We start from the raw sequence: 22,848 nt of genomic DNA on the forward strand, positions 1-22,848 counted from the left end.
CAGCATCCTTACCTCTCTCAGCCTCATAGGATTAAAGAGAATTAGGGCCTTGCTCTGAATTAGGCTTGGGTTTAAGGAAATGTCGTGGCTGGTTTGATCTTCTATCTAGATCACCAAAACTTTCTCCATAGCAGCAATTAGGCTATTTTACTTTCTAATCATTCATGTGTTTATTGGAGTAGCACTTTGAATTTCCTGCAAGAACTTTTTTCCTTTGCATTCACAATTTGGCTAGCTGTTTGGCATAAGAGGCCTAGCTTTCAGCCTATCCCAGCTTTCGACATGCTTTCCTCACTAAGCTTAAAAATTTCTAGCTTTTGATTTAAAGAGACATATAACTCTTCCTCTCACTTGAACACTTCGAGGCCATTGTAGGGTTGTTGATTGACCTAATTTCTTTTTATTTAACTTTTTTTTTTTTTTTTTTTTTTTTTTTTTTTTTTTTTTATTATTTTTTTATTATATATATTTTTTTTTCAATTTAGTTTTACAGAATCAAAGAGTCTAACAGTGACTGAGGTGGGGGGTGGGGGAGGGGATGGGGGTATGCCTACACAATGAGTGCATTGCACACCGTTTGGGGAGTGGTAACACTTTATTTAACTTTTTAAATTGGCCACTTTCAATATTGTTGTGTCTCAGGGAATAGGGAGGCCTAAGGAGAGGGAGAGAGATGCGGGGGAGGAGGGGTGGGGAATGGCTGCTTAGTGAAGCAGTCAGAACACACACAATATTTATCTGTTACATTCACTGTCTTATATGGCCACATGGTGCCCCCAAACAATTACAGTGGTAACACCAAAGATCACAGATCACCATAACAAATATAATAGTGAGAAATTATGAAACACTGTGAGATTACCAAAATGTGACACAAACTGAGCACATGCTGTTGGGAAAATGGCGCCGATAGACTTGCTTGACACAGGGTTGCCACACACCTTACGTTTGTAGAAAACACAGTATCTGTGAAGCACAATAAAATGAGATGTGCCTGTCATTAAAATATATTCTTCAGTCATTTAAACACACATAGGAAGGGAGACCAAACAAATTTTGTCTGATCTATGTTAAGTTAATTTAAGGGATGATAGTTATTTTTAATAAGCAAAGTAGTTGTGATGTTTTCTCCATAATTAATATGTTCATCGAGCAATTTTTACGTAGAAATATTTTAGATGATTACTACAATAAGTTAAACAATATGGAGACATACAAAGAATAAAGTGTTTTCAGCCTTACTATTTCTCTCCTTCTGTGAAGACATTTATACAAATGGAGGCTTTTTTTTTTTTTTCTCTTCCTTTTTTTGTTTTGTTTTTTGTTTTTTCTGAGACAGGGTCTTACTCTGTTGCCTATGCTGGAGTGCAGTGGCTTCATCACAGCTCAGTGTAACCTCACACTCCTGGGCTCAGGCAAATCCTCCTGCCTCAGCCTCCCAAGTAGCTGGGACTACAAGTGAGCACCACCACATCTGGCTAATTTTTCTGTTTTTTATAGGGATGGGGTCTTGCTCTTGCTCACGCTGGTCCCAAACTCCTAGCCTTAAGTGATCCTCCCATCTTGGCCTCCAGTGTGCAAAGACTACATACGTGAGCCACTGTGCCTGGCTCCTCATTTTTTTAATCATTTTGTTTTGTCATATTGTGCTGGTCTTCTGAACCGGGATCAGGAGATATATATTTTTTATCACCTTTTTTTTCTGCCTAACAGTACATCATGGACATATCCTTACTAATAAATCTGAGTTATTTCTTTAATAACTTTATGATAGTCTATAGTAGGGAGGTGTAGCATGGCTTACGTCTCTACTGATAGACATTCACTCTAGTTCTAGTTTTTTTCCACTACAAACATTGCTGCAGGAAACATATTCGTGTACTGCTACTTTTATCTTCATAAAGTAGGTTCCTAAATTGGCTTAGAAAAAAGAAGATATGAGTACAATTTTAATTTTAGTAACTACTGCCAGGTTACTTTCCCAAAGGTTGTGAGAATTCATACTCAGCACTGTATGCAAATGCATATTTCTATATAATCTCTCCAGTATTGAATATTCTTAATATTTGCCAATCTGTTGAGTGGAAAATAGTATCATATTTTAATTCTGGGTTTTCCTTTTGTGAAATTGAATCATCTTACTAGATTTTGTTCTCATAGGTTAAATATTTGTGATTATTCAAAATGTCAGTAGGTGTTTTTAAATTTTTTTTTTTTATTTTATATATATGTGTGACTATATGATAGACTAGAAAGATTTAACCACACTTTTAATACCACTAGTGAGGGCTGGAGGTGAAGGATGATGTTCACAATCTTACTCTTTATGTTAATCTGAATATTTTGCAAGAATATGTTAACGTGTGATTTTTTTTCTTAAATCCACAACATTTATTTTAAAAGTACTGTGGATTATTTCTTCATGTACCAAATTGTTCTTTGCTAACTAATTTGACACAAGGCCAGATTGTATAGATCTTTTACAAGGAAATAGATACTTGCTTGCAGCCTTGACCCTGTTGAATCAGAAGGTGGGTACCATCAGGAGCTTGTGTGCCTACCTGCCAACTCTGAAGTTTAACTGGTGGAATGCCAGGGTCATAAATTAAGCTAGGAAATATCAAGATAAAAACTACATTCCTTTGAGTAATGTAATATTGTCATGAATGATGATGCTATGAACTCTCTCAACTTTTAATTATGCAAGTGTTAATGTTTATATCAATTATATAATGTAAATTGTTTGTCTTTTTTATATATACAATAAAGGTGTGGGTGAAAATTTGACTGACCCATCTGTGATAAAAGCAGAAGAAAAGAGGTAATAAGGTTTAACAAGTTCATTAAGGTATATTTTCATAATTTCAAATTTTACATTTCTACCTGCATAAACTGCCTTTTTTTTTAACTACCAATTCCACAGATCCTGTGATATGGTTTTTGGCCCAGCAAATCTAGGAGAAGATGCAATAAAAAACTTTAGAGCAAAACATCACTGTAATTCTTGCTGTAGAAAGCTTAAACTTCCAGGTAAAAATTTTCTTAATCAGTATAATATATAAATTGTTAGCAAAGTTTGTTACTATAATACTTCATAAAGCCAGAGGTGCTAAGGTTCCGTGGTCTCTAATTGTGCCAGCTTTACCATCTCTGTCACAAATACACATTGTTGGCTATAAATGGATATGGTTTTCTTTTTTTACTTATAAAAACACAAGTTCATTTATTTAATACATTGTGTCTGCAGAATGTCAGGGATTGTGGTAGATATTGATGGTAGAATAGTGAACCAGACAGACATGGTGAGGGCTGGAGGTGAAGGATGATGTTCACAATCTTACTTTTTATGTTAATCTGAATATTTTGCAAGAATATGTTAACGCATGCCCTCATGGAGTTTAGTCTAATGTTGAATATTGACAGGATTAACAGCGAGTTACAAAGCTGATACGATGCAATTTTTTTTGTTTGTTTTTTGTTTTATTTTTTGGGGGGCAGTGTCTCACTATAATCCCTGAGGTTAGCCATGAACTCCTGGGGCTCAAGTGATCCTCCCACCTTCCCATACAGTCGTATGCCATGGTGCACAGCTAGTTTATTTTCTTTTTCTTTAATTAACACATCTGTTTTTTAGACTGTTACAATCAGGATTTCACAGCTGGAGGAGACCGTAAAAGCAATCCAGTCCGGATCTTTCATTGTACAGATGATATAATTAAATAGAGTTGAGATGATTTGTTCATGGTTACACCCATTAGTCAACAATGCAATCAGTGCTCGAGCTGTAATTATGTATCTCTCCACTGTGCTTTGTACAGTAGAGCTGCAAATTAGCTTGTATTCCCTAAAACATATTGGCATAGTCTTAAAATTTATCAAAAGTAATTCATATAGTTGCAGTTTACTATAAGCTATTTCTTTACTATATTTACTATAGTAAAGATTATTTACTATAGTATTTACTGTAAGCTATTTCTTAGATTAAATAGTGCATATTCTGAGTGTCAGTTCTATTTTACATGGAGATAAAAGTATGAGAGTATATGCATGACTATGGTTTAAATTATAAATTTGATATTACTACATTAAATTTTCCAATTTGGCAACTAATCTTATATATGTCTATAACTTAAGTGATTTCATCCTGTCTGGTAAGTATAAATGCATTCTACATACTGATCATACCAAATTTGTCTGAAGATTTTACTTCTTTCTCGAGTTCCTGTTTCTGTGTTCAGTTGTCTACATTTCTACTTGATACCCTAAAGCATCTCTATAGTAATATGTCCTTTCCAGAATTCTTGATTTTCATCTGCCACCCCTACCCACAAGTCTACTTTCCCAACCATTAATGGTTACCCAGTTGCTCAGACCTAATACTATCCAATTCCTTTTTTCCCTTGCTTTTCATAGCCAATCCACCAAATTCTGTCCATTCTAATTCTGAAATCTCCCTAGAATTAATCTATTTCTCTCTGTCTTAATTGCTACCATCGTTGTTTCCTGGACTGCTGCCATTCACCCTCTAACAAAACTTTACAGGACCACCAGAATAGTTATTTAAAACAAATTGGAGGCCGAGCACGGTGTCTCACGCCTATAATCCAGCACTCTGAAAGGCTGAGCAAGAGCGAGACCCCACCTCTACTAAAAATAGAAAAGTTAGCCAGACATTGTAGTGTGTGCCTGTAGTCCCAGCTATTTGGGAGGCTGAGGCAGGAGGATCACTTGAGCCCAGGAGTTTGAGGTTGCTGTGAGCTAGGCTGACACCACGGCACTCTACTCAGGGCAATGGAGTGACTCTGTCTCGGAAAAACAAAAAATAAAAATAAAACAAATTGGATTATGTTTCTCCCTTGAGACTGCTTGAATACCTTCTACTGAATTTTTATTGTAGTCTGTTTTTCTCATCATAGCTTGTATACCCTAAATCGGGGTCAGCAAACTTTTCTAAAGGGAAAGGTAGTAAATATTTTAGGCTTTGTGAGCCATGTGGTTTGTGTGTCAGTTTTCCAATTCTGCCATCATAGTTCAGAAGCCATAACCTGTAAACAAATGAGCATGGCTGCATTCCATTAAAACTATTTACAAAAACATGGAGCAGGTCAGATTTTGCCCACAAACTGTAGTTTGACAATCCTTGGCCATTAACTGCTGCTTGACCTTATTTTCTATTAGTTTTCCTCTAATTCACTGTACACTGTCTTCTTGCCCTTCTTTGAGCATATTAAGTCCACTTCTGTCTTACAGTCTTTGCAGTTAACACTCCTTGTGCCTAGAATATTCTTCCTAGAGCTTTGATAGTTCACTTCTCAATATTCAGGTCTTTACCTCATGTGTCTTCCTCTGGCTTTTCTGCCCAGCCCTGTCTGAAAGAATCACCCTATACCGTCTTCTATTTGGCCCATTATACTTCATTACACTCTTTTCTTCAAAGCACTTGTTACTACTTATAATTCTGTCATTTTTCTATTTGCTTAATTTTTCTTCACCCACTAGAATATAAGTTCCATAAGATCAGAGACCTTGTCTGCCTTGTTCATTGCTACATTCCCACACTTACATGTCAGTTACTGACTCACGGTCAATATGTGCCAACTATCTATTGAATGAATGAATGAATAACTTCATTTTTGTGTGTATAAATTTTGTGACCATTGAATTTATAACAACCTGGTGGAAAACAGATCTGACATGTTTAGAGGAAAATTGATTTAGAAAATATTCTTAATTCTCTATTTCTAAGAAATACTGACCTTTTTTTCCCTTTTTTTTTTTTTTCTGCTGGGGGTGGTGAATAATAATAGATCTGAAGAGGAATGACTATACGCCTGATAAAATCATATTTCCTCAGGATGAGCCTTCAGATTTGAATCTTCAACCTGGAAATTCCACCAAAGAATCAGAATCAACTAATTCTGTTCGTCTAATGTTATAATATTACTGAATCACTGGTTTTGCCTACACCTCACAAAAATGTTACTGTGTCACTTTTCCTTCCGGAGGAAATTGTTTGTGATATAGAAACATGTATGCAAATTGAATTTACTGACTCCAGCACAGTTAAAAGGTCAATATTCTTTTGACCTGATTAAATTGGTCAGTCAGAAACTCCCTATAGGATACAGCTGGCAGTGGGGAAATTTTTAAGGTAACAGAAAATTAGTATTTATAACTTTTCAAAGGGCTTTTTATAGCAGAGGATCTCATTTGACTTTGTTCTGATGAGGGTGATACCCTCTCTTATGTGGTGCAATACCATTAACCAAAGGTAGGGATCTGCAGATTTTACTGGCATGCAGCTAGGGAGGTGAAGAAATCACTCAGCCCTTTGGTTAAATGGCAGGCAAGAGTCTTCCTCAGTGTGTTTAGTGTGTTCAGTGATCTCTTGTCACTAGTTCCCAACTAGATGCTTGTTGGCCACAGGAAAGGAGATGACTGGTTAGAACTCTAGATTCACAGAGATGTAAGAAGCCTGAGCTGGAGACCATTTTTTAAGAGGGAGTGTATTTATGAATCAGGGTTAGGCTCCATATTTAAAGATAGAGCCAGTTTTTTTGTTAGAGCCCAAATTGTGCAAAAGTATTAGTTGGTTTTTTTACATTGGTTTATCAAGTCACTGTTAAGTAGAAGAAAGCCATGGTAAACTGGTATATAACCTAAATATGTAAAAGGAGAAACTTAATTCAATGTTCAAGGGAAGTTACCTTGTGAAGAAAAGTTAAAGTACTTTTTTCCTATCTATATCTGTAGTGACAACCTGGCAGTTAGATACTTCTCCAAAGATTTTATTGACCAGTATGTCAAATCAGAATGTAAACAAGAACTCTTGCATATGTGTAAAATTGTGTAGGAACATTTGAACACAATGTTGTTGGTGGTACTTACTTAAGAAATTAATTGAGTTGGATTATCATTATGTGATGTCGGCAGATTGCAATGCAACTTTATGCCAATGAAATGTAATTTAACAGCCCCAGATATTGTTGAATATTCAACAACAAGAAGAAAAGCTTTTCATCTGACTAAAGTTTTATAGTTTTATGCTTTAATTTTTTTTCCTTTTTTTCTTTTTGTTTCCTAGGTACTAATTTTAATTTTTATTTGGAAGGGAGCAGTATAAAGCTTATTTGTATTCAGTAGTGTATCTCATAGATACAGACAAAGCAAGAAGAGATAAGCTGTTTAAATAGTGTTTAATATTGATTGGGGGTGGGGAGAAAGAAAAAAGTGTATTACTTAAAGATATTATACTATATACATTTTGTATATCATTAAATCTTAAAAGAAATTAAATAAATTTATTCTTGTTTACAGATGTCTAGTGAGTTTAATCATTCCAAAAAATTATCTGACATTTTCAGAGTGTCAATTTATTTTGAGTATCAGTTTTTTTAAATGAATTATTTGTTCACCTATGCTTTTTAATCTCCTGTGCTGTATAATATTTAAATTGATACTGGTTTCCTACTGTTTTTTTTAAATCTGTCTCTTATTTTCTTTTCTTGTGCCAGAAAAGGGGGATATCAGTTATCTATTGATGTCTAATTTTGTGTTGATTATTTTCACAGGATGACAATAGTAGCTAACTGTGCTTAATATGTACCAAGCACTACTCTAAGTACTTTACTTATATTTATATTATTTAATCCTTGTAATAACCTTATGAAATGGGTATTATTGTCCTGTTTTGCAGATTAGAAAATCAAGGTGCTATAGAAGTAAAGTAACTTTCCAAAGATTCTTAGAATTAGTAAGTAGCAACACTAGGATTTGAACCCAGGCTGACTGGCTTTCATCTGTGCTCTTAAGCTCTATGCTATATTGACTCTCAAGCATAATGACCATTGATAGTTTCTGTACCATTTCCTGGTTATTTTACTGAAACATACCTATTCCATTAACTTTTTGGGTTAATTCTGGAAAGTAACAGCTTATTTGTAAACCACATTTCTCATCTCTAAGAAGTGTTATCTTCCTTTAGATTATTGAAGTTCATTATTATTACCCCATGGTCTGAAAGTGTCATTTGCCTAATCTCTTTAATTTTTTCTTCTCAGTCTCATCCTACAGAGGAGAATAAAACTGTCTTTCACCAAATGAATTCTTAAAATGGGGAATTGTCTTCTGCAGATGTTCCCTAATAGTACGCCCTCTTCGATCTGTTGATACGTGTGTGCCATTATTACTTTTAAAGTAATACATGTTGATTGTATAGGAATGTATAGAAAAAATTTTAAATATAAAGAAAAATATAAAACTAACCCCCTTTCCCACCCTCAAGTCAGACTTTGTTGCTTTCATAGTTACTGTCTAGCTGTCGGCCCCACTAGATTATATACTTCACAGAGGGAAGGGACCCTTAAGACTTTTCACTGGATGGGTAGCACTTTGCATGATACTTGGTTTGTGATAGGCACACGGTAAAAAAATTCATGAACGATAAAATGTTTTTACACAATAAATACTAAACTTCCTCTTGAGGAAGATAGAGCACGATGATATGGTGTTACACGTTTTAAGTAAACAATCAAGGCAACATTACCCAATAAATAGCTGTTTATCACTTGGAAGAGAGATCAAGTAGTTACTTACAAAAAATTATGTTTGTACTGCAGGGATTTTTGTGATCCTTCTTATTTACCATATCTGGTCTTATTGTTTCCTAGCTGGGTTTCACACAAGGTATCTGCATTTAAAGGCCACAGATGATCTGTGAGCTTTTTCTTAGGAAAATTCTAAGCTAAAGTTTTGATCCTCTGGAATATGTTTTCCTTTTTTCTGTGCTCTTTGGACATGCCTTAAAGCAGTTTCTTTCCTAGGATCCGTGATTCCACATTGGTGGTGGGATATGAGTGGGGATGGGAGAAGAAATGGTTATTCTTCAGAAAAGCCACCCACTCCAGCTAACAGTCAACAGCACTGTTTAACATTGTGATAGGCATACAGATCCACAAAACAGAAGTAAAGAGTCCAGAAATACACCCCCGTATTTACAATTGATTTTTAACAAGGGTGCCAAAACAATGGGAGAAGGAATATTCCGTCTTCAATAAATAATGCTGGAACAACTGGATATCACATGCAAAAGAATGAAGTTGGACCCACTACCACACATCATATAGGACACCAGCAACACAAACAACCATAGAAAAAGTAGGCAAATTGAATTTCATCAAAATAAAAAACTTTTGTGCTTCCAAATACACCCTCAACAATGAAAAAGAATCCACAGAATGGGAGAAGAATTTTGCAAATAATATATCTGACAAGGGACTTGTACAAAGAACTCTTACAACTCAACAATAACAAAAAAGACAACCTAATTTAAAAATGGGCTAAGGAAGGATCCGAATAGACATTTCTCCATGTATACATTAGATACATATATACCCATCCTATGGGATGTTTTTAGCAATAAAAAGGAAAGAAGTACTGATCGAATGGGCCTTTCAATTCAAAGGAATGAAGTACTGATACATCCTATGGGCTATTACATATTATAATGTCAATGGAGTACACACTGCAATGCAACAATGGACTTGGATAGACTTGGACTCTGATTCTTACTCTGCCATTTACTCCATGAGTGACTTTGGCTTATTGAGCAAACTTCTCTGACAGTACTTACAGTGGTGTTGGGAAGGTTCCATGAGTTAAGTACTCAGCAAGCACATAGAGGTACTCAAAATATCAGGTCCCTCTTTGCTACCTTCTTTCCTTGGAAGTTCCAATGAAGAAAGAAGGACATGATGAAGGACAGAAGACATTCTGAGAGTGCTTTTCTCCACAAAGGAATTTGTCATCTTGTAGGTTCTTCCTTTAGTGGTGTAGTTAAAAGTATGAACACACTTAATAGATGTGTAGGTATGTGTGATGTACATCAAAGTGCTTAAGTCTACTACATGTTAACACATTTGAAGGCACTTTTTGGTAACCCTTTAAGAGTGAAACTAGGAAAAAGGCTGTAAAAAGTAGCCACAAGTACCAAATTTAAAACATCAAGAGAATGCAAGTAATCGTGTTCAATTATAGTATATACAAGTGCATGTGTAAAATGTCAAATTATAATGGAAAATATGTGGGTGAGCAAAGGTTTATGAAATATACAAATATAAATGCTTGCTGGCAAATAGCTATACAGGGTATGTTTTTGGGAAAAACTAGAATAAAGATATTTATGAAAAGGATTAAGAGAAGGTGGTAGTAAAAGCACACTAAAGGTCTCATTTCTATTTGGGAAAAATTACAGATGTTTTTGACATCGATTTAAGAGTAATTTTAAGTGTGGGTAACCCTATCTATCCTCACTTCCAGTATGTGATCTCAGGAACTACATAGATTAATGTAATTTTTCACACAAACTCATTACATGCTATCCAGAGCTTGGAAACCAAACGGGTTGGGATAATACAGTATCCCTTACTATTCAAACCGTAGACCCAGATAGATTAAGGTAACATAGATTACTTTTATATTTTTGAAATATCTGAAGGAAACAAGAATATAGAAACAATGTACAACTTTCACATAATGAGAAGGGAAAGAAAATAGTCCGAGGGGAGGGGAGGTTTAAAAAAGAAGTAATCCACCTTGAAAGAGAGAAGCAAAAAATACCAGGAAGAGCGAGACCCCTTTCTTTTTTTCTTTCATCCTTCATTAATAATTTTGTCTAAAACCCATTAGGTTTCAGACCAATCAAGGCAAGCGGTCATGTTAGGTGGCAGCAATGACCTGGCATGGGGTGTTAGAGCAAAGCAGGGTGAGGATAGTGTTTGTGTGTTATGAAATGGGATGGTAGCAGGGACAAGAGATTACTGACATGCACAGGGGTTGATCATAGAAGGAAATTTATTGAGCACAGTAAGAGGTATCTCACTCTTGGAGATGGCATTGTAAATATGGAAAGGGAGAAAACTGAATGAATCCTGAAAGGTAGGTTTGGAATTGGAATTACTGGTGTGAAGTCATGGTTCTCAAACTATAGAAATATATATACGGATGGATGGATGCATACATTCCCTAGCTATTTTTCTTTTATTTTTACCCCTTCCTGCCCTATGCCCTAGCTTTTTCTACTGAGAGGACCTGGCCTGGAAGCAGCGATGCTGTAATGAGTATACCCAGTAGCTCCCAGATAGTAGTTTCTACACACCATTCTCTACTAAAAGGAACCAGGGCTCTTGGAGAAACAGCTGACTTCAGGACTGGGGCAGGAATGGTACAAGGAAAGTCTGGAAGGCATTGCACTGCTGTGCCAAAAAGTAAGGAAGTGCTCAAAGAATGATGGGACATGTCAAAACGAATACAGAAGACATCTCAAAGGGCCGCCTACAGGTTAATCTTGGGGCGACTTGAGCATTGAAAATAAATCATGAAAATAACATTTAATCCTTTTTACAAAACAGGAATTCATGAGTCCACACTGATTAAATAAAAGAATAAATGTGGGGGGTCAGGTGCAGTGTCTCACACCTGTAATCCTAGCACTTTGGGAAGCAAAGGTGGGAGGATTGCTTGAGGCCAGGAGTTCAAGACCAGCCTGGGAAACAGAGACCCCATCTCTACAAAAGAATAGAAAAATCTAGCCGGGGCTGGTGGTGCGCGCCTGTAGTCCCAGCTACTCAGGAGACTGAGTTGGGAAGATTGCTTGAGCCCAGGAGTATGAGGTTGCAGTGAGCTATGATTGTGCCACTGCACTCCAGCCTGGGCAACAAAGCAACACCCTGTCTCTAAAAAAAAACCAAAAAACTAAGTTTGTGGTAATTTGTTACACACAACATTAACATATAGGTCATCTCACTCACGAATATAGATATAAACATCGTGAACAAAAAGATTAGCAAATAAAATCCAACAATTCATGAAAATGATACCACATACCCAAGATGGGTTTATCTGAAGAAGATTGCTTTAATATGTGACCATCAACAATAATCAATAGTGAAGAAAAATCTCATGATTACCTCAATAAATATAGAAAAATCTGATCACACCATCCATTTATGATTATAACTCTCAAAAAACTATGCCTGCAAACATCATACTTAATGGTGAATTACCCAAAGCTTTTTCTCTGAGTTAAGGCATACACTAAGGATACCTACTATCCCCACTTCCATTCAACCATTTTACTGGAGGTCCTAGTGAGTTATTACATAGGTAAGAAAAGACGTAAGAGAAAGAAAAAAATTAAACTGATTTTGTTGCAAATAACTTGAATGTGTTTGTAGGAAATGCAAAGAACCTACACAAAAATTAGCATAAGTAAAGTTAAAAAGGTTCCTGGATAGAAGATCAACATATGACAAATTAATTGTATTTTTACCTACCGGCATCAAACATGAAATTTTAAAAAGACCCTATTGATTAGGAGAAACTGAAGGACTTGGGAGTGCTTCACTGACAGAGGGAGTAGGGTTATAGGATTTAAGTCCTGCAGAGCGCCACTGAGTTGACTTCCGGAGACACCTCTGTAAATACACCACAAATATCAAATAGCTGCAAGAGATGGTACCTCTGGTAGCCAGCATCCCTTATCTAAGTGCCAAAGAATGGTTATTGATGTCTGTGTGGCCTCAACATATAGATATATTTTTTAACCATTTGGACATAAGTGGGGTGTATATAATGGACTCTTCAGCACCTTTTTTGACTTAACAGTAATATGTCTTGGAGAGGAAATCCATGTTAGCACATGTATCTACTACATTCTTTTTTTTTTTTGCTCTGTTGCCTGGGCTAGAGTGAGCTGGAATCATCATAACTCACTGCAACCTCCAACTCCTGGGCTCAAGTGATCCTCTTCCCTCAGCCTCTTGAGTAGCTGGGACTACAGGCACGTGCCACCACACCGAGCTAGTTTTTTATTTTTTGTAGACACGGGGGTCTCATTGCCCAGGCTGGTCTCGAACTCCTGGCCTCAAGCAATCCTCCCTTCTTGGCCTCCCAAAGTGCTTGTTTTTTGATATTTTAGTTTGAAATAATTTCAAACTTGCAGAAGAATTGCAGGAATAGTTCAAAGAACTCTGGTAGCGTTTCCGTCTGGCGGCAGCCATCAGGTTCACCAAGATGGGCGCGTACAAGTACATCCAGGACCTATGGAGGAAGAAGCAGTCTGATGTGATGCGCTTTCTTCCGAGGGTCCACTGCTGGCAATACCGCCAGCTCTCTGCGCTCCACAGGGCTCCCGGCCCCACCCAGCCGGATAAAGTGTGCAGACTGGGATACAAGGCCAAGCAGGGTTATGTCATATATAGGATTCGTGTGCGCCGTAGTGGCTGCAAACGCCCAGTTCCTAAGGGTGCAGCCTATGGCAAGCCTGTCCATCATGGTGTTAACCAGCTAAAGTTTGCTCGAAGCCTTCAGTCTGTTGCCCAGTATTGAGCTGGATGCCACGGTGGGGCTCTAAGAGTCTTGAATTCTTACTGGGTTGGTGAAGATTCCATGCACAGATTTTTTGAGGTTATCCTCGATGCATTCTATAAAGCTATCAGAAGAAATCCTGACACCCAGTGCATCACCAAACCGGTCCACAAGCACAGGGAGATGCGTGGGCTGACATCTGCAGGCCGCAAGAGCCATGGCCTTGGAAAGGGCCATAAGTTCCACCACACTATTGGTGGTTCTCTCCGTGCAGCTTGGAGAAGGCACAACACTCTCCAACTCCACCATTACCGCTAATGTAAGTAATGGTTGTAAAATTCATACCTAATAAACAATTTAGGATGGTCAAAAAAAAAAAAAAAAAAAAAACAAAACAAAGAACTCCAGTATACCTTCACTCAGATTCACCAATTGCTGACATTTGGCTGCATTTGCTTTATAGTATTTGTTTTCTCACTCCTCCTTCCCTTCCTTCCCTGTGTCTCTATGTGTTTCCTGAACCATTTGAAAACCAGGTGCATATATCATGCCCCTTCACTCCTAAAAACTTCAGTGTGTATTTCCTAAGAACAAGGGCATTCTCTTGTATAATTTTATCAAATTCAGAAGATTCAACACTGATACATATAAATATTGATATATCTAAATATAATTCGTATATATATTTCATCAATTGTTCTAATAATGTTCTTTATAGCAATTTTTTCTGATCCAATCAGTGATTAGGCAATGCATTTAATTGTCTTGTTTCTCTAGTTTCTTTATAATCTTGAATCATTCTCAGCCTTCTTTATCTTTCCTGACAGTGACATTTTTGAAGAGTTTAGTCCTTTATTATCTCCTTCATTTTTCTTGCTGCAGAGTTGAGAAAAGGCAATTCGAATAGGCCCTAAAGGCTCTTTACCAACTCTGTTGAATGGCTTAACCGGCTCTACAGATCTGAGTTAGCTCAAAGGAACAACAGGCTGGCATCTGCCCTGGAGCTCCAGAGGCTCCCATTTCTAACGCAACCACTTCCTCAACCAGGCTGCTTCTACTGTTACACGGTTACATGTATTCTCTGACCCCGTTTTCACCTAAATAGTTCTGAGGGTGGGGTTCCCTTTCTACTGAAGTGCTTTCTTAGGCACAGTTCTCTGTGGAGAATCTTCATATGTGCTCTGCTACTTCTCAGCTTGTAAGTTTTTCTGTAAAAAAAAACCCTTTGTGGCACTAGCAGTATCTGTGTTTCTGTCCCCAACCCCCTGCACGATTATTGATGACCATGAAGGGAAATACTCCAGTATTTCCCAATGCAGTACATTTTGGAAGCAGCAAAATCCATCTGCCTCCCTCCCCAGGCGAGGAACATTCTCTCAGGGGTCCTAGGAGTAGTGCAGTCACTGGGAGGGGTGACGAATGCCCAGAACAAGCAGGGTTGCCATAGTGTCCACTAACTCAGTGGAGGTAAATCTTTTGTGCACATGTGTGGACGTGTGTAATGTATACATACACAAGAGAAATTGACTGATGGAGGAAGAGAGGTTATGTGTGCAGTTCATTCTCTGAAACCTAATCTTTTTAAAGCATTTCCAACAACCAAGTAACTGTATCTAATGGCAACATGCTAGAATCTTGAAGGCGAATGGAAAGGATTATGATGTATGGAAAATTCCAAGTTGGAATGGTGCCTGATACACTTGAAAATCAGTTTGCAGCTACTGGAAGTGGGGAGGAGCATATAAATTGTTTAAAACAAAAAGCCAGTGTTAACAAGCTCAGAGAAATGAAGTTAAAAGGATTAAATGTTGCTCCTGAATAGAAGTGAAAGTCCAACGTGGTTCCATTAAAATGACTTCTCAGCGGTCTTTCCCTGCAGATGACTTCGGTATCTACTATGTCCTGTGAGCCTTTTCCTACTACAGCTTTCTAGATAAGATCAGTGGTGGGGGAGAGCCATGCTCAAAGGATTCAGGGGGTACATGCTGCATTTGGAAGGGTTCTCCCAGGTTTGACCCATGGGAGGTCCGCAAAAGGAAGGGAAGATATTATCTAATATCTCGGCAATAGATACATGTACTTTCTAAAGAGTGACAGTCCAGGGCCTCCCATGACATCAGTAAGTAAAAGTGAAAATGGCCATTCATGTGGCAGGGAACACTTTTCAAACTGATGTATCTGTAAGTAGATATACTGAGGCAAGCTTAGATTATTAAGTATGAAATGTTCGATTTCCTTCAGTACTAAGACAGTTGATATCTCTGACATTTCACTTTGACATTTCTTGTTTTATTTTTATTGTGAAGGTACATCTTATTCTTTCAAACACATGATTTGGCTTGTGATTATCTTTCAAAAACTTTTGTAGAGCAATTTTTGTGAAACCATGGATAAGTCATAAATTCCAGTTATTTTCTAATATGAGTTCCATTGTGGAACCAGTGCAGCGCAGACAGCTGCAAATATCAATGAAGGATGTGGCTAATGAATACATAGCACATCAGTGCTTTGAGAAGTTCCCTTCTGGTGATTTTAATCTTGAAAATGAGCTATGTGGGTGACCTCAGATCAAGATGGATATTGAGCTGAAAGCTATGGTGGAAGTGAATTCATCTCCAACTACGCATGAATTAGCAGCAAGGTTTGACGTTACTATTCCAACAATATTGGATGATTTGAAACAAATTGGCAAGGTAGAGAAGCTGGATAGATGGGTTCCGCATGAACTAACTGAGCGTCAGAAGAGAGATCATTTCGAAGCTTGCCTTTCTTTACTGTCACAACATAAAGGTGAACCACACATCGTTACATGTGATGAAAAATGGATTCTTTTTGACAATTACAAGCGTTCGGCACAATGGTTGGATAAAGATGAAGTGCCAAAACACAGTCTAAAACCAAATATTCATCAAATAAAGCTAATGGTGTCTGTTTGGTGGTCCAGTGCTAGTGTTATCCACTATAGCTTCATGAAACCTGGTCAGTCAATCACAACGGATGTCTACTGCAACCGATTGGACGAAATGATGAGGATGCTTGCAGTGAAGTAGCTGACACTCGTCAAAAGAGACAGGCCAATCCTCTTGCAAGACAACGCTCGACCACATGTCGCACAAACAACGCTGCTGAAACTACAGAGGCTGGACTTGGAAACTCTCTGTCATCCACCATATTCACCAGACTTTGCACCAACTGACTACCACTTCTTCCGGGCTTTGGACCACTTGCAAGGAAAAATATTCAATTCTCAACAAGCTATGGAAAACGCCTTTCACAATTTCATCACTACTTGCTCTGCAGGCTTCTTTGTTGCTGGCATAAACAAGTCACCATTAAGATGGCAAAACTGGGTTGATAGTTTAAGCGCCTACTTTGATTAATTGTACTGCTTCTTGTTTGAGATATAATAAATTTTTTATTTGAAATCAGGCACTTCATATTTAATGGCCTAATAGCTGTTTCATGGAATCCCAATTTTAGATACAGTACAAAGAAAGAACAATCATAAAGGACAAATATACTGGGCTGCCTGGCACAATATGAGAAATTATAAATGGAAGCTCTGTGTGGGGAGAGGAGGCCTCCTAGGAAGTCCTCAGTGTTCTCTGCGCACGTCTGGCCAACTCACGTGAACACTAATTCTGTAGCTTACTGTGAAGGACATACTAGATTAGTCACTTTAAATTTGGGGTTTGTTTGTTTTGAGACAGAGTCTCGCTTTGTTGCCTGGGCTAGAGTGAGTGCTGTGGCATCAGCCTAGCTCACAGCAACCTCAAACTCCTGGGCTCAAGCGATCCTCCTGTCTCAGCCTCCCGAGTAGCTGGGACTACCGGTGTCCACTACCACACTCGGCTAATTTTTGTATTTTTTTGTAGAGACAGGGTCTCACTCTTGCTCAGGCTGGTCTTGAACTCCTGAGCTCAAGTGATCCTCCCATAGTATATTACCATGGGCAAATGACTAAACCACTTAAACCTGATAGTTCATCTGTAAAATGGGATTTAAAAATATCTGTTCCTTTCCCCTAAAATTGTTGAAATAATTTAATGGGAGAATGCATGTTAAGTATTTAACACAGTGCCAGGCTCAATACATGATAGCTATTGTTGTTATTAACTATCATCTATTGTCATTATTATTACCATGAATAATAATTTGATTACCCAACAAAAAAGGAAAAGCTTTGGTATTTAGTGGAAAAGTTTACATTTTTAGCCAAGCAATTCTAGGACTCTGAAAAGCTGATATTTTCAGTTGTCTGGCTTTGGCTTTGGGAAGACATTTTATCTGTCTTATTTGGCTTTGTTCAGTGTTCTGGGCTGCTTTTAGACTCCCAGTTCCAATACTTCTGTTCTTGGTATGCAACGCATCTGAGGGAAGTCTTATTAAAAACTCTTCTTTATTTCAAGAGATTGAGAGGCCTTATTGTCATCTGCACATATTTTCTTCCCTCAAAACACTTTCTTTCTCCCTCCCTGGCACCAACACAGTGCGGAGTGCACAGATTACCATGACAGCCTTCCAGGTAACGAGTCTGATGAGAACCAGCCCCACTTCCAGGGTGTGACCGGCCTGCGGAACTTGGGCAACACGTGCTACATGAATGCCATCTTACAGTGTCTCTGTAGCGTCTCGCCGCTGGTGGAATACTTCCTCTCCGGAAAGTACATTACTGCTCTTCAAAAGTAAGGCCATTTCTGGTCCCTGCGGCCCCACCTCCACCCCCAGTCCCCTCCCAGTGAGGTTAGGGGAGGAACCCTCTGGAGTTCCCGTTAAGGACTAAACAAGTTGGCAAAGGCGTAGCTCCCCAGCTAACGTATCTAGGGCGGGTAAAGTGGGAAGGACAACCAAGAAATGAATGAAGCTCCATCTTTGGACAAATTCCCCATGCTCGAGTGATTAGGTGCCTTCTTGTCATTAAATCAGCCAGAAACACGCCCCTTCCTTCTTCCAAGGGATTGCAGTGATGTTGCCACTGCTTTCGCCTACCTGATGACAGACATGTGGCTTGGAGACTCCGACTGTGTCTCTCCAGAAATATTTCGGTCAGCTCTTGGCAACCTCTACCCAGCGTTTATGAAAAAGACACAACAAGATGCTCAGGAATTCTTGATTTATGTCCTAAATGAACTACACGAGGCTCTGAAAAAGGTAAGTAGAATTAATGACCTTAGAATCAGGCCTACAGCTTTAGCAGCAACTTTCATTCTTTCATTCATTTAGTCAATAACCTACTCTCTGCCAAGTGCTGTGCTAGGTGTTGGGCGTACAATGAGAACATTCAAGTTAGTATCGAAATGTATAACCGTATTTACCAAACTTACTTAGCAGAATCACCTGGGAAGATTATATAACCCACATTTTAAGGCACTTACTGCAGTATTAGTGAATTATTATAGACTGTCTGCAGGCTGTCTTCTGAGAAAGCTCGCGTGGCATTTGCAGTGGTCAGCCAGGTGTGGGAACCACTCATCTAGTTCCCTTTACAAATAAAATCTGCGTGGACTACTTTTAAAAAGTGGAAATCACTTTTTTAAAATAAGAAATATATTCCTCCTGAGAAATAACATATAGAAATTTACAACTTAAATTTTCTTGGCGCCTACAAATCCATGAAAATATTAAGCTTGGTATTAGATTAAGGGACAGATCTACATGCTGCGAAGTTTCATCTTCATATCACACAGGCCTAACCTAAGTTCTTCATTGGATTAGGACATACAGTTGATTAAGCAAGAAATCGGCCAGGCGCGGTGGCTCACGCCTATAATTCTGGCACTCTGGGAGGCCGAGGCGGGAGGATGGCTTGAGGTCAGGAGTTTGAGACCAGCCTGAGCAGGAGTGAGACTCTGTCTCTACTAAAAATAGAAAGAAATTATATGGACCGCTAAAAATATATAGAGAAAAATTAGCCGGGCATGGTAGCACATGCCTGTAGTCCCAGCTACTCGGGAGGCTGAGGCAGGAGGATCGCTTAGGCCCAGGAGTTTGAGGTTGCTGTGAGCTAGGCTGATGCCACGGCACTCTAGCCCGGGCAACAGAGTGAGACTCTGTCTCAAAAAAAAAAAAAAAATCACCAGTTACTCTAGAGGTTTATTTACAAAACTCACTGCCATTAGCTTTGGTCTGAGACCCACACTCCCTGAAGATATGTCCTTGACTTTTAGGCAAATATCCTTGTGTTAGTGTTACCTCACTGTGTACCTAATATCCAGGACATGGTTAGCATGAAGATCACAAGCTGTAGCCATTATTCATTTGCAATCTTCAGTTCCATTTTCACTTTTAGTAATAACAAGATATTCACAGCAGTACTTTTTTTAGCCAGAGAAGGTGGTGGTCAGTAAAAATCATTTATGTCCTCATCTGCAGCCAACCCGAAATAAATAGCATTCTGCTTCCCAAGACCAAAGCAGGAATTGGGGGCCTTAAATTATTGTCAGGGTGGAAGAGCTTGGCCACAGCGTGCTGAAAGAAGCAAGCAAGGTGGAACGGTGGGCACAGCTCCCAGTGAGAGCCGGCTGTGCAGCTCATACAGCTTCCAAATGCATATTCTCCTGAGACTCTAAAATCACTGAAAATTCAGGGTGTGCTATGGAAATGCTTTTCCCGAGGATGAGCTAGATTCAAACCAGGCCACAGTGCTAGTGAAATCAGGCTGCCTTGGCAATTTAAGATTTGCTCTTTTTAAAAAAGTATTTTCTATAAACTGAAGGAGAAAAGGGTAGGGAATGTAACTGGAAGGGACTGGAGGGAGGAAAGGTGGGATTCCTTTATTTTACCTCTAGATCTGCTTGCATGACCCAAAGCTAGCTCAACCGCTTACTTACCCTCTTCCCAGTAAACACTAGCTCCAGGAACCCACATCATTGTCACAGGCTGCCAGCTTACGGGGCCGTGGACATGTGTTTTACCAGAGTTAGGGTGTCATCATTCCTCAGCTTCACTTACCAAGGGAAATATCTGAATTATCAGAAATCACACAGGATATATACTCTCAAGAAGTTCTTACTGTATTTATTGTCTGAATCCAAAACCAGGTGGTTTCTGGTAGCAGTGTATCATTCTTCTTCTTCTTCTTTTTTTTTTTTTTGAGACAGAGTATCACTCTGTTGCCTGAGCTAGAGTTCCATGGCGTCATCCTAGCTCACAGCAACCTCAAACTCCTGGGCTTAAGCGATCCTCCTGCCTCAGCCTCCCGGGTAGCTGGGACTATAGGCATGTGCCACCATGCCTGGCTATTTTTTTCTATTTTTAGTTGTTTGGCTAATTTCTTTCTATTTTTAGTAAAGACGGGGGTCTCGCTCTTGCTCAGGCTGGTCTCGAACTCCTGAGCTCAAGCAATCCTCCCGCCTCGGCCTCCCAGAGTGCTAGCAGTGTATCATTCTGATGGAAAAAAGAACCCAGTCATTCTATTAAAAAATTTTGTTTGATAACCAGTAGTTGATTTGGGGGGAATTTGTTCCTTGATTCAGTACCACCGAAGAAGATCATATGAAAAAAGATCTACCCAGAGATGCAGCAGGAAGGTGATCGCCAATGAGACGTCCATCATCACCCGGCTGTTTGAAGGGCAGCTCAATTATAGCGTCATATGTTTAAAGTGTGAGAACTGCACCTACAAAAACGAAGTCTTCACCGTCCTGTCGCTCCCCATTCCATCCGAATATGAATGTTCCCTTCAGGTAGGGAATCTCTACACCTGGATATCTTTGTCCTGCTCTACTCTCAGCTCCGGATTTTCTCAGGGTGGTTTCCTACATTACTTTTAGTGTGAGAGGACCCACCCGAGTGCTTTATAACTTAAAAAAAAGGGAAGCTCATGATGACAGAATTTTTTTAAAAAGCAACATATTGACCAAAAATTACTGTGAGTTCAGTTGTATTTCTAAATGTACCCAACAAAACAGCCTTATTGTAAAATCAGAAATATGTGTGGGGTTTATTCAGTCTATTTGGGATGACTTACTGCATGTAAGGAATTTATAATTTCTTGCAAAAACTTCATGGCCCTTCTTCACCCCAAAAGTCTGTAGGCTCAGACTGGGAATTAGATATAAAAGATTCTGATTCTTAGTCTTGAGCTCTTATATTTTAGACTAAAACCGTGAAATGTATTGGGAAGAGAATGGAAGCTAGTGCCTTAGTTTACCTCTCTAATTTTCTTTACCACGATGCCAGAAGTGAATCTGTAAAAGCGGGTGTGGGAATGGGGTGGCTGGCAGTGGAAGGCAGGCAGCAGTAAGTTTTCTTGCAGAATTATACACATTTATATTTTTCTCTCTAAATTATGAAAGCATATCTATTGCTTAAAGTTTTCACATACCAGAACTGGATAACAGACTCCTGCGACCTATTCAGCATCAGTCTTTGTTCTCAGATCATACTGCCAAAAATTGCTAGAAAAGGAATCCCAAGCACTCTTTAAGTGAGGTGCTGGCAGGTCTACTGAAAACAAAATCCGCACTTACCTTCCTCTTCACATTAATGCTCTGCAAAACCAGGGGCCTGGCCACCCTGAGGATATCTCCTGCAGTTATGAGGTCTAATTTATTTCTGTGCTGCTGTCTTTATTATGGGATACCACCAAACCCTGAGATATGGTTATTTTTTCAGTCATCAGATCACTTCAGTGATGAGAAGAATAACATAAGACAGCTGCCTGACTTCATTAGTGAGAATTGCAAAGTCAATACTATTCTGAAATAAACCAGAAATGTTAAAATGCTGATTCATAAATTATCAGTGAGGTGGGCACTCAGATATATTTCCGTAACTAGGTGAAAAAGAAGCACCTCCTTTGCTAGGTAGATTTCATAGCTGTCCGGGCTGCAGTTTGCAACGCTGCTGTCTCCTGGACTTGTTGACTTTGAGAAAAGCACCGAGGATGACATTTCCATAACTCTTTCAAAGTTCTAATATAAACAGAGACCCCAGGTTGCAATTGATCCAGTTTGGTCACCAAATGCTTTTTTTCCTCAACAGGACTGTCTCCAGTGTTTTTTCCAACAAGACACACTGACCTGGAACAACCAAATTCATTGCTCCTTTTGTGAAACAAAGCAAGAAACAGCTGTGAGGGCCAGTATTTCCAAAGCACCAAAAATAATTATTTTTCACTTAAAAAGGTAAGGATTTTGACATTTTGTGGATATTTCTGAACAGCTTTATTGAGATATAATTCACATGCTAAGAATTCACCCATTTAACCTGTATAATTCAATGGTATTTGGTATATTACATTATTAATGTTTTCAAATTGTGATACAAGTACACTGCATAACATAAAACCTACCATTTTAGCAATTATAGGTGTAAAATTCATTAACATGAACTATTCACAATGTTCTGCAATAACCACCACTATTTCCAAAACTTTTTCATTATCCCAGACAGAAACTCTGTAACCATTAATAACTCCACATTCCTTCTCCCCCAGTCCCTGGTAACCTCTAATCTACTTTCTGTCTCTATAAATGTGCC

At 38.6% G+C, this 22,848-nt stretch overlaps 2 protein-coding genes and 1 pseudogene across 3 annotated transcripts in view; all 3 read left to right on the forward strand.

Moving 5' to 3' along the window:
- The window catches only part of TRPM7 (transient receptor potential cation channel subfamily M member 7), a 97,441-nt gene extending 90,235 nt beyond the window's left edge, over positions 1-7,206 (forward strand). For both annotated transcript variants that reach the window (XM_069483777.1, XM_069483768.1), the window contains exons 37-39: positions 2,770-2,821; positions 2,924-3,030; positions 5,808-7,206. In XM_069483777.1, the coding sequence (XP_069339878.1) occupies positions 2,770-2,821; positions 2,924-3,030; positions 5,808-5,938 (290 nt within the window). In that variant the 3' untranslated portion in view covers positions 5,939-7,206. The remainder of the gene's footprint in view (positions 1-2,769; positions 2,822-2,923; positions 3,031-5,807) is intronic.
- Positions 7,207-13,071: 5,865 nt separating this feature from the next.
- LOC138376050 (large ribosomal subunit protein eL15-like) lies at positions 13,072-13,683 on the forward strand (annotated as a pseudogene).
- Positions 13,684-15,074: 1,391 nt separating this feature from the next.
- USP50 (ubiquitin specific peptidase 50) overlaps positions 15,075-22,848 on the forward strand; it is a 45,899-nt gene continuing 38,125 nt past the window's right edge. Inside the window, exons 1-5 of the mRNA XM_069460029.1 lie at positions 15,075-15,269; positions 17,856-18,050; positions 18,321-18,516; positions 20,841-21,050; positions 22,351-22,493. Coding sequence (XP_069316130.1) covers positions 15,217-15,269; positions 17,856-18,050; positions 18,321-18,516; positions 20,841-21,050; positions 22,351-22,493 — 797 coding nt within the window. The 5' untranslated portion in view covers positions 15,075-15,216. The remainder of the gene's footprint in view (positions 15,270-17,855; positions 18,051-18,320; positions 18,517-20,840; positions 21,051-22,350; positions 22,494-22,848) is intronic.

The sequence above is a fragment of the Eulemur rufifrons genome, chromosome 2 (genome assembly GCF_041146395.1).
Source record: "Eulemur rufifrons isolate Redbay chromosome 2, OSU_ERuf_1, whole genome shotgun sequence".
Lineage (NCBI taxonomy): Eukaryota > Metazoa > Chordata > Mammalia > Primates > Lemuridae > Eulemur > Eulemur rufifrons.